Raw genomic sequence first — 11,147 nt, forward strand, 5'->3', positions numbered from 1 at the left:
AGCCAAACCCTCCCTGAGCTCTGGCAGCCTTGGGGCTGTGCCCACTGCCCTGGGGAGCCTGGGCAGTGCCCAACCAGCCTCTGGGGGAAGAACCTTTGGCTGAGATCCAACCTGAGCCTGCCCTGACACAGCTCCAGCCATTCCCTGCCTGCTGTCCCTGCTCACACAGGTCGGAGCTGCCCCTCCTGTGCCCCTCAGGAGGAAGTTTGGCAAAGGGCTGATGGTTTTCCAAGGGAAGCACATGTTGGTAGGAGGCCACAGCAGAAGGCTGTGCTGGAAACCAGCCCTGGACAGTTGTGTGGGGATCAGCTGCCTTCAGAGGTTTGTTCCCCTCCTGCTCCTGTGGCTCCACAGGCACCAACTCCTCCATTGGCAGCATTTTGCTGTTGGGACACAGGGAGAGCTCCCTTGTCCTGTGATGTTTCCATGCAGGCTGTGAAGGGCAGGCAGGAAATGGCAGAAGGTCTCTGTGCCACCTCCCAAAGCCTGCAGGCTGTAGCTCCCTGACACCTTGGGGTCCTGCTGCAGGGACAGGGGTGTCAGCAGGGACTGGAAAAGGTCATTGGAGATCAGGGGAGCCCTTAGTGAGCCCTCACTTAGGCCTGGGAAGTGTGTGGGTGTCTCTGTGCTCCCAAAATTAGCTCAGTTGGTCAGAGCATGGTGCTGATAACACCAGGGTTGTGGGTCTGACCCCTGTATGGGCCAGTCATGGAAGAGCTGGACTTGATCATCCTTGCGAGTCTCCTCCAACTGGGAATATTCTGGGATTCGGACGTGAAATGTGGGTTGATGTAAAGCCCTGGGAGCTCCCTGTGAGGAGCTTTCCCTTGTTCCTGCCTGGCTGAAGCAGCCACATGGGCTGGGCTGAGAGGAACTTCTGAAGTTACCGCAAAAGCACCTCAAGCTCACAGAAAGGTGCTCTTTGTGCAGCCCAAAAATGTGGTGAATAAAAACCAGTGAAAGGATTGACTGGACAAGGATCTGCTGGAACCATTTGTTTCCAGTCCTGCCTCTCCTGAGGCACCTTTCCAGCCAGCTGGAAACGAATTTCTTCCTCTTCTGTTTGGACATGAATTACCTTTCTTGCCAAACGTTCCTCGACTCTTGCACACCAAGGTGACATCCCCACTCAGGGCTGAGCCCTCCTGACAGCCCAGGCTGGGGGAGGAAATGTTCAACCAGCACAGAGACAGACAGGGAGATCCTCCCTGTCACATCACACCTGGGAATATTCATCTCCATGACTCTCCCTGGGGGGGTGTGGGATATCCTGGCTGCTCTCCTGGAAGGCAGGGGATGGATCACAGCAGTGCCCTGCCCAACACATACAGATGGATCACCTTGATTGACTCCCTTGGTTAAATGACTTGGATTTATCTGCACTTCCTGAGACAGAGTTTAGAGCAGTAGAAGGACAGAACATGCAGAAATAAGGGAATGTGCTCAGTGAGGAGAGAGAAGTATGTGCTGGGATGTGTGTGTGTCCAGTTGTCATGACTGTGGTCATGGAATAAAGCAGTTAATGGCATTACAGGTTTGTCAGTCAGAGCTGGTGGATATAAATCATGTCTCGGCCTCTCTCTGGTTCCTCAAGAGAGGCTTCATTTCACCAGGTCCCTCATTCTGCAGTGTCACAGCAGAGCCTTCTCCCAAGCACGGGAGCACAGAGGGGTCTGTGTGGGCTCTGCCCATGCTTCGACTGCACCTTGGGAGAGACAGAGAATGCACCATCCCCTGGGGTATCTTTGTTGTGTAACAGAACCACAGAAGGCCAAGTAAAGGTGTCCTGGTGTTGTCCAGCAGCTCCCACCCCCCCCTCCCAGTCAGCATTGCTGGTGGATTGAAGGTTTGGCTGGAGGGAACACCCAGCCTGCAGAATTCCTTGGCAAAGATATCCTTGCTCCAGGCCTCTGCTGCTGCTGCAAAGACCAGCTCAGCTGCACCATCGTGGAAAGGCTGGTGTGGCCTCAGAGGTTGTTGGGATTTGGAACACTGAGCAGGGATCCCTCACCTGGAATTCCAGGTACTTCCCTGAGGTGCTGGAGCTGGGAACTCAATTCCCTTGGTCTGGACAGAGATAAGAGACTGAGAGGGAGGCTGATGGATCTTGTGGTGGATGGATCAGCCTGGCAGGGATGAGTCTGTCCCTGCTGACTGCAAGTGTGGAGCTCTGGGAGAAGCTCTGCCTTCAGTGTCTGAGTTAAACTCAGATTTTAATCCCTTGATAATAACCCAGATTGTGTTTTTAAAACCTGCTTTAAACAGAGCCAAAGTGCTGTGATGTTTGGGTTCTGATATCCCACTGAGGGGGAACCCCAGGTGCCACTGCCCAGCACCGAGGTCCTTCACCCACAGAGCCTCTGCCAGGCCTTGCCCACCTCAGAAAGTCCCCACTGCCCTTCCAGATTCAAAGCACCAAGAGCAAGAGCACTGGGGGAGTGAGAAATGTGTTAAAATGGATCAAGAAAAGCAAAATTAAGCTTTAAAAGCAAACGGGTGGATGCTGAGGGTTCCTGTACTGGAAGTGAGCTGTTGAAGGGCTTCACAGCTCAGTCTTCCAGTCCTTGGAGAGGCAGGAAGAATTTGTTACGGATTTTGGTGGAACTGTTTCATGGGGAATGTGAAAAAGGAGGAATTGAAAAGATAAACTGAGTTTTTGTTAGAGTGTGTCTGTTAGAGTGGTAAAACCCTCAGCTGATGAACTGGGCAAGACCTGGGGTACTCTGAGGAAATGTGTTTGGGCAGAAAGATCAGATTTTGAGGAAGAAACAGACATTTTGAGAAGAATTGCCTCTGTGACAATATATATTTTTTTAAAATACTGTTTAACTCTGCCGCGGTCTGTGCGTAAAATGAAATTGGTGTCTCTTCCCTCCATAACCCAGCTGTGTCCCCTGGGTGGGGTTGGGAAGTTCACAGAGTGATCTCCTGACCTTCTGCAGGCCACAAAGTGTCCCCTTTCCCATCTTCTTGACCGGCTCCTCTGGCTCTTTTCTGAGCCTCGAGGTGGAAAAAGGCAGCTGGGATGTGTCATCCATCCCTGTGTCACAGCCTGTGGCTCCTGGCAGTTGATTTGTTGTGATTATCCTGGGATAAAATCTAATCAAGTGTGGTCAGAGGGACTCCAGCAGTCTGATGGAGCAGGGAAGGTTGTGCAGAGGTTCCTTGTCAGAAGGAATAATAGGAATAACAGCAATAACAGGAATGGCAATACTAATACTACTACCAATGATAATTCAACCCGTGCTTCCAACTGTGATTTACATTCCCTGGTGATTTTCTTTCTGCCTCTCTATGCTACTTCTGCAGGAAAAATGTGTTTAAATCTGTGTCTTGTGGGGAGACAGGAGTGTTTTCTCCAGGGCAGAGGAGGTCCATGGGAGGTCTGGGAGCTGGACCAAGCTCATCCTGAAACCCTGTGCACAACCTCAGGGTTATTGTCCCTTCAAAAGCAACAGAGGTGACAAAATCTGTCCTGCTCTGCCACTGAAACAAAGGAGAATTTACCCTGGTGTCTTTAATTAAAAAAACCCAACCAAACAAAAAGACAAACCAAACAAATCCAACATTATTTTTAGGTTTCTGACAAAAAGAGAGAGTCTCTGCAAGTGAAAAATATTAAAATTCCAGGTATCCTGTCTAATAAATAATAACATGAGCTTGAACTTGGCTACCCACAGTCAGCACGAAATCATGCACAGAGCTCTTTATGTTCTGAACTTTGCCTATTTCCCTCAGCTCTGCAGATATAAATAAATAATTCCCCTTGATAAAGGTCTGGGAATGCTGTACTTTAAAAGATAAGAAGGCTTTGAGGGGGAAATTGTTTTTAAATCCGTAACATTTGTATGCTGTTCCCTGCTCACACCGAGCAAAAACTCATTCACTTGGCAGTTAACCAACCCTGTTTTATTCTTACTCTGTGTTCAACCTCTCCTCCTCCTGGGGACACCTAACCTTCTGTGTAATTACCTCTCTGAGAGTGGGAAGGAGGCCTAAATAACCTCCCTAACAACTAAATAAATACAGAGATCCCTGGGACAGGTTATCACTCGGATGCCAGTGGTGGAGCTATCAGGAACAGCGTGCCTGAGCCAGGAGGACTTTCAAGACTTGAGGCAGTTTTGTTCCAGCACTGGGCCAGAGAACTAGAATTTGGAATGTTTTCAACAAACCAACCTTGGATTTTTGGAGCATTTGAATGTCTTTGATGGCTGGAAAGAACGGAGATGGATTTTAACAGTGCTGGTGGTCTTTGTTTTCTCTCGAGGTCTGTCCAAGTCACTCGGTCTCATTGAAGGCTATGGGGGGCGTGGGAAGGGTGGCTTGCCAGCCACCCTGTCCCCTGAGGAGGAGGAGAAGGCAAAGGGACCCCATGAGAAATATGGCTACAACTCCTACCTCAGTGAGAAAATCTCTCTGGATCGTTCCATCCCGGACTATCGGCCGACCAAGTAAGTCCCTGTTGCTCCGTGAGGCAGTGCTCGGGTTTGGGTGGCACCACAGGAATGCTGGTGGTTTCCATGCTCTGGTTTGGGACTCTTGGCTTTTCCCTCATTATTGTTCACAGGGTCCTGCTCAGGAATGAGCAACTGGGGTAGTTTGGCTGAAACCGAGATCAGGGAATCACAAAATCACTGAGGTTGGGAAAGCCCTCTAAGACTGAGCCCAACTGCAAACCCGGCACCAGGATGCTCACAACCAAACCAGAGCTCCAAGTGCCACATCCACGTGCTTTTGGAACACTTCCAGGGATGGTGACTCCCCCACTGCCCTGGGCAGCTGTGCCAGGGCTGGACACTCCTTTAGTGAAGATGTTTTCTCAATATCGAACCTGAACCTTCCCTGGCACAGCTTGAGGCCGTTCCCTCTTGTCCTGTCACTCGTTCCCTGGGAGAGGAAGCTGATCTCCACCTGGCTCCAAGTAGCTGTAGAGAGTGACATAATTCATCAAGATGATTTATCAGGGGAAAAAGTGATTTTCTTCCCACTCTTCTCTCTGTTTTCCTAAAGCAATCCATGACTTTGGGTGGGAGTGGTGCCATCAGAGTCTCACAGCAGCTTTCACCAGCCAAGGGCTGTTCCCTGAGCTATTGACCTTGGTGTTTATTACCCTGTAAATGTGTGCAACGACTTTCCCTCTCTCTCCCTTATCAGCTCCTTCACATTCCTGCAGGACCTCCAGGGCTCTGGGGCTGCCCTTGGGCTTCTCCTGGGACACTGTGGGATCTCCTGCTGGAGATCTGGGCCTTTGAAGGGAGTTGCTCAGGTGGCAACATCCTTCCTCTAGTTTTTTACCAGAATGATCTTTAAAGGTGATGGTGACGTTTACCTGCCAAGCACCACAGAAGAACAGACTAAAAAGAGGTGACACACCATTTCCCTCAGGGTGTGAGAAAAGACACGCTGTGAGTTTATCTTTGTGAAGGTTAATTTTAGATATGGCTGGTGGAGAGTTCCTCAAAATAGCAAAGTGTCAATTTGTCCAGACCTGGAGTGAAATCCCTGATAAAAAAAGGAGTGGGGAGAGATTTAGATGCTGGAAGATACTTGTCCAGTGCCTGTGTCGTGGGGGCAGTGACAAAGCTGTTGCTTGGCATCTGCATTAAAAATCCTGCAGCTCCCTGGCTCCAGCAAATTGTTCAGGCTGGGAGAGCTTTTGTTCCTTCCCTTCCCCAAATGCTGCAGGAATTTCAAGCAGCCACTCCAAGTTTCCAGGGCTGTCAACCACTGACAACTCAAATCCTCGGTGAGTTTTCCAAGGAGAGGAGGCCCAGGCTGCAGTTTTGCTGGGGTGGTTCAGGACAAACTGAATTGCAGCTACAAATTGCACCTTTGGCTCCACGAGATGCAAATCCCACTACAATGCAAATCCTTGGAGAGGGACCTCCTCAAGCTGTTACCTGAGGCTGAGCTGCTTATTTCCATTTCTCATCCAGAACTCTGACTTCAGCATTACTTCCTGAGAATTAATTTGAGAAGTAATGCGGGGGTTTTTTTTTCAGATTTTGGGGGAAGAAAAGGATCCATTCTGACATTTTTAGGCTGGCATTGTATTTTCCCTCGGTGCCACTATCTATCATTTCACAGGAGAGTGGTGGAGAGGACAGAGCAGGCCTTAGAAATGCTTCATTTTGGAGCTGGGCTGATCCTCTGGAGAGAATTTGTGGCACTGACTGCAGCTGCATAACTTTTATCTATGTAAGAACTTCAGGAGGGTGTTTTCTTTGTTGCTTTTTTTTTAATTTTGGGGATCAATTGTCTTGGTAATGCAAGAGAACAGTTGATCTGGTATGAAATAGGCTGGAGTTTGCTGGAGGATTTGAAAAGTTTCAGCTTTTCCTACCTCTGGCTCCAGGCTCCTCTCAGTCCTTCATGCCTGCAGCTTTATGGCTGATTTTATGAAGGGTTGAACACAAACCATTTAAGTCAAGTATCCTGGGCTCTGATTAAAATAGATTCCAGTCAAAGGAAATTAGCCTAAATGGCTTTGAAATTGCAGCATTAGTGGGGGAAAAACTGTAGAGAACCTTCCAGCTGATAAGAATTACAAAGCATGTTAGTTTTAAATATAATAATGAAGCCTGTTTGGTTCAAGGAAAGAACTGGAATGCTGATGGACTGGAACTGGGCCTGGCAGTGGCTGCTGCTCTCACATCCTTTGCTTTCCATCTTCTCTCTTTTTAAAGAAAGATTAACGTGGTCAAGGGTCACTGTGAGTCCTCCTCCTGCTCCCCCTTTGTGCCTGTGGCCAAAGGAAGGCAGAGGGAGGAGAGTTCAGGGGAAATTCGGCCCCATCCCTGAGGGTTCAGAGGTTCAGGTGTCCCTGCTCAGGGTGGTTTGCAGGCAGGGCTTGGGGATGAGGAGGCAGCACCACTCCCAGCTGAGGGCATTCTGTCCCTGCCCAGTGGAAAGGAGGGAGGTGATTTTCCCTGGAGAAAATGGTCCCAGAGGTGCTGGGTACAGGATGGTGCTTAGGAGAAGGCAAGATCTTCCCCAGCAGCAAGAGTAGGGGTGTGGAATTTGCCTTGTTTGCCCTGATCTGAGGAACTGTGGGGTCCCTTTTTGGTAGTCTGGGTTATCATTTTGGCTTTGGTTGTAAAATGCAGGGCAAGAGATTTCCTTTTCCTTTCCTAAAAGCTGAGGCTGCTCCCCTGGGCTGGGAGGTTGAAACTGTGCCCTGCTGGTCACCACTGGAACAGGATTGGGTGTTGCACTGCACTGATTCCCAAAAAAGTGCTGCTGACAGTATGGATACATGGAATAATGTGTGCTGCTGGTGCCATCAGGGAGCTGGGCCTGTCAGACCTTAGTCTGGAGCTTATTAATATTGATGTTCCTGGGCCTGACCTTGTGCTGAGCAGCAAAGGTTGTGTTGGGTGAGCATTGCAAGGTGCTTGGAGAGTGAATCACAGAACATGTTACACTTTGGATGGCCAAGAAAGCTCCTCCTTTAGCTAAAATAAGGCAGGACTGATGTTTTGGTGCTTGGTGCAAGGGACTTTATTTCAGAACTTGCTACAGAACAGTGGCATAATGAGACAGGCACAGGCAACACATTTCTAACTTGTCTGATTGGGGTTTTTGCCTCTAAGATGAGATTCCTGCCTGTTCTGGAAAACAATTATGGCTTCCAGATTGGAAGTAGCCAAGGTGCTGCCTGCAGGCTGCAGGACTTCTACACACATCTCAAAAAAACTGAGCTGGAGAGCTTTTCTTCAATTTTCTGCAAAAACCTGTGAAGGACAAGGCTGATCTGTGAGTTTTATTGTTGATCCACTCCCAGCATTTTCTGCCCGTGGAGGATGGGGGGATTTAGGAAGATGTGTTGTTTTCTATATTGAAAGTGAAGCATATTTATATGGGATCCCAGGGACTGGAACATTCCCTGCTTTGCTACCAGATTTTCTTTACCTCTCTTTTATTCTGTGATATATGATTTAATGGGAACCTCTCCTGTGTGCAGCAGGAAAATAAAAATTGCTTTGTTGGATCAGTCTGCCTGTCCATCTTATCCAGCATCTAATCTCTGATAGTGGAATTACCAGATGCTTCAGGTTGAAGAAATCATATTAAGGAAAACTATGAAGTAATCTGCCCATCTGGTCTGTTCTGCCTCCTCTTTTCTCTCCTTTCAATCCTCTCTAATATAAAAGTGGAGTTCTCATTATCTCTTTAAAAGTCTCTTCCTTTCTGGAATCCTGCTAAGCTCTGATTCAGTGGTATTTTATGGCATTATGGGATTAAGGAGTAGAGTTAAGTAAAATAATACCCACAATTGTTGGGACTATTGGATCACTGGGTGAGGATGACAAATTCCTGCTGCTGCAAATCTCTTGACAGCTGCTCCCATGCAGGGATGCCTCAGGATTTTCAAGTGAAGAGGAAGGATGGGGGAAGTGATAAGGAACTTCCCCAGCTTGATTTTTTTTCAGATGACTTGAGGGCTTCCCAGCAGGACACACTGCCCCTTCCTCCTGCCTGCCTGGGGGTCCAGAGCGTGGAAAGGGGCTTTGGAAAAGTGACAGGATGGAGGGGAATGGCTTAAAACTGACAGAGGGCAGGGTTAGATTGGATTTCTTCTTCCCCTGATAGGTAAGCAAAGGGTTTCATTCCCTTCTGCAGCACTCTGGGGTACCAGCACAGGAATGACATGGAGCAATTCTAGAGGAGGCCACGGAGCTGCTCGGGGGGCTGGAGCCCCTCTGCTCTGGGACAGGCTGGGAGAGCTGGGGGGGTTCACCTGGAGAAGAGAAGGCTCCAGGGAGACCTGAGAGCCCCTTGCAGGGCCTAAAGGGGCTCCAGGAGAGCTGGAGAGGGACTGGGGACAAGGCATGGAGGGACAGGAAAAGGAGGAATGGCTTCAAACTGAAAGAGAGTGGGTTTAGATGGGATATTGGGAAGAAATCCTCCCCTGTTCAGGTGGGGAGGCCCTGGCACAGGTTGCCCAGAGAAGCTGTGGCTGCCCCATCCCTGGGAGTGTCCAAGGCCAGGTTGGAGCAACCTGGACTAGTGGAAGGTGTCCCTGCCCAGGGCAGGGGGTGGGACAGGATGAGCTTTTATGTCCCTTCCAACCCAAACCATTCTGGGATTCTGTGATAGAAAAACTGTGAAGTTGTGGTGGGAGCTTGATTTGCTTTTTCCAGCGTTCCCCTGGTTTGTGTTACCACAGGGACCACGAGGCCTTGGAGCATGACCTGGGCAGAGCTCTACCATCACCTGCAGCCACTGCTAAAGATGGAACAGTTTCATATCACAGCCTTGATTTCAATTTTTCCTGGTGGTGTGTTTGGGGGTTGAGTCAGAGCCATTACTCTCAAGTGACTGAATCACCCATTTATTTCCACAGGAGCCTTCTCTGGGAGCCTGGGAGCAGTTGGGCTTTTTAGCACCATCTGGCTTGAGCTGGTTTTATTACCAGAGAGCTCATGTAGCAGCAAGTCTTGAAAGTCTTTCTTTGGGATGTGGTGCAAAAGATGGAGAGTTTTAGCTTCTGGGTAGAATTTGGGTAGTTTTTTGATACTTTAACTTAAAGAAACTAAATCAAGCCTTGATTTAATTTTTATTTAAATTGGTCTCTGTGTGCCCTTTGTGGGCTCTCAGTATGCCAGTGCTGGATGCTGCAACATTTGTGGGTGGAGGGAGGCCCTGCTCCCTTTGGGGTCTCTCCCACCCCTGGAGAGCCTCTTGCCCTCATGCCTTTAGGCCTCAGCCTCCCCTCAGCTTACTGAGATGTTGCAGGGCCAAAGAATTCCATTTTGGCTTTATAATTCAAACAGAATACACATTTGGAAAGTCATGAACATGGATGTGACATGACACATCAGGACCATCCAGGAGGATGGGCCTGGAGGGCCATGAGACCACACCTGCCTTCACACTGGTCTTAGTGTCTCATTTCTTCCCCAAAATTGAGGTTACACCACCTCCTTTAAGCTTTGCTTGAAGCAAAATGCTTTTTGCCCTTCTCTCCCTGCCCAAAGGAGCAGGTGGGGTTTGGTAGATGTGGCTGAGATGTGCAAATAGGATGTGAGAGGGCTCTTTATTGACGGTTTCCTCAGGTCTTTAGGAGCTGGCACGTTCCTGAGTGGCACATTTGTGATGTGCCAGTTCCTGAGTCCCGTCCTCCCCGGGGTGTTTAGCCAGGCTTGATGAAATGAGTCTGAGAAGAAGGACAGCACTTCAGAAGACAAAAACAAACTACTTGAATTATGAGGGTGATATTTGCTTGGAAATAGAGTTTCGTGGCTGTTTATTTGTTGTGATTGCTCCTTATTGCAAACAGAGGAGGTCAAAAGAGCTCTTTGTCTCTTGCATGCACAATATGTTACTACAATACATTATTTTACCTTTTGCCAAGAGTCTTTTGTTTTGTTTCAATCCCACACACAAACAATAAAAATGAAGAGGGAGGCAAGATGTAGTGCTTTTTCTTGATCAAATAACTGAAGGAAAATCTAGTAAGGAATCAAAAGAGATCGTAAGAAGGAAAAAGCCATGACTGTTTCAGATGTGAAATTCTCTTTGAATCACACGTGGGAGTATATTAAAAGGTACTTACATCTCTAGGAGAAACTCAGAACTAGTTGTGTGTCTCCTCTCCTAATAGATAGTTGTGAGTCTGATCCAGCATTGCATGAAAAACGCTCCTGCCCTTGGCTTTTTATAGTTTCAGCCGTAAAAAAAGGAAAAGTAATATTTTCCAGTGCTTCGAAAGAAGCCACCTGAAAATTTTCTGGGAGAGCAAGTAAAGAAATCAAGCAGTGAGTATCAGTGACAAAGCATAAAGGAACTGCCTCAGAACAGGGCTCACCAAAAACAGGTGAGTTTTGCAGTCCAGAGACAAGTTACTGGATATTTTCTGTCTGTGGGTGCCATCCTGTCCAATCTGTCCCATCCCTGTATGGCTCCAGGGACTTTTGTTCTGCCAGGCAGCACAGGAACTTCCTGAGCTGGAAGGGAGAGAGAGTCACAAAGAGAGAGTCACAGAGTCACTGAGGTTGGAAAAGACCTCCCAGGCCATGGAGTCCACCCTGTGCCCCATCCCCACCTTGTCCCCCAGCCCAGAGCACTGAGAGCCACCTCCAGGCCTTCCTGGGACACCTCCAGGGTTGGGCACTCCAAACCTCCCTGGGCAGCCCCTTCCA

At 48.6% G+C, this 11,147-nt stretch overlaps 1 protein-coding gene across 1 annotated transcript in view; it reads left to right on the top strand.

Moving 5' to 3' along the window:
• GALNT17 (polypeptide N-acetylgalactosaminyltransferase 17) overlaps positions 1-11,147 on the top strand; it is a 214,314-nt gene that overhangs the window by 55,980 nt on the left and 147,187 nt on the right. The window contains exon 3 of the mRNA XM_029961230.1: positions 4,271-4,454. Coding sequence (XP_029817090.1) covers positions 4,271-4,454 — 184 coding nt within the window. The remainder of the gene's footprint in view (positions 1-4,270; positions 4,455-11,147) is intronic.

Source organism: Manacus vitellinus, unplaced genomic scaffold, assembly GCF_001715985.3.
Source record: "Manacus vitellinus isolate BGI_N305 unplaced genomic scaffold, ASM171598v3 scaffold_32_pilon, whole genome shotgun sequence".
In the NCBI taxonomy this organism is placed as follows: Eukaryota; Metazoa; Chordata; class Aves; order Passeriformes; family Pipridae; genus Manacus; species Manacus vitellinus.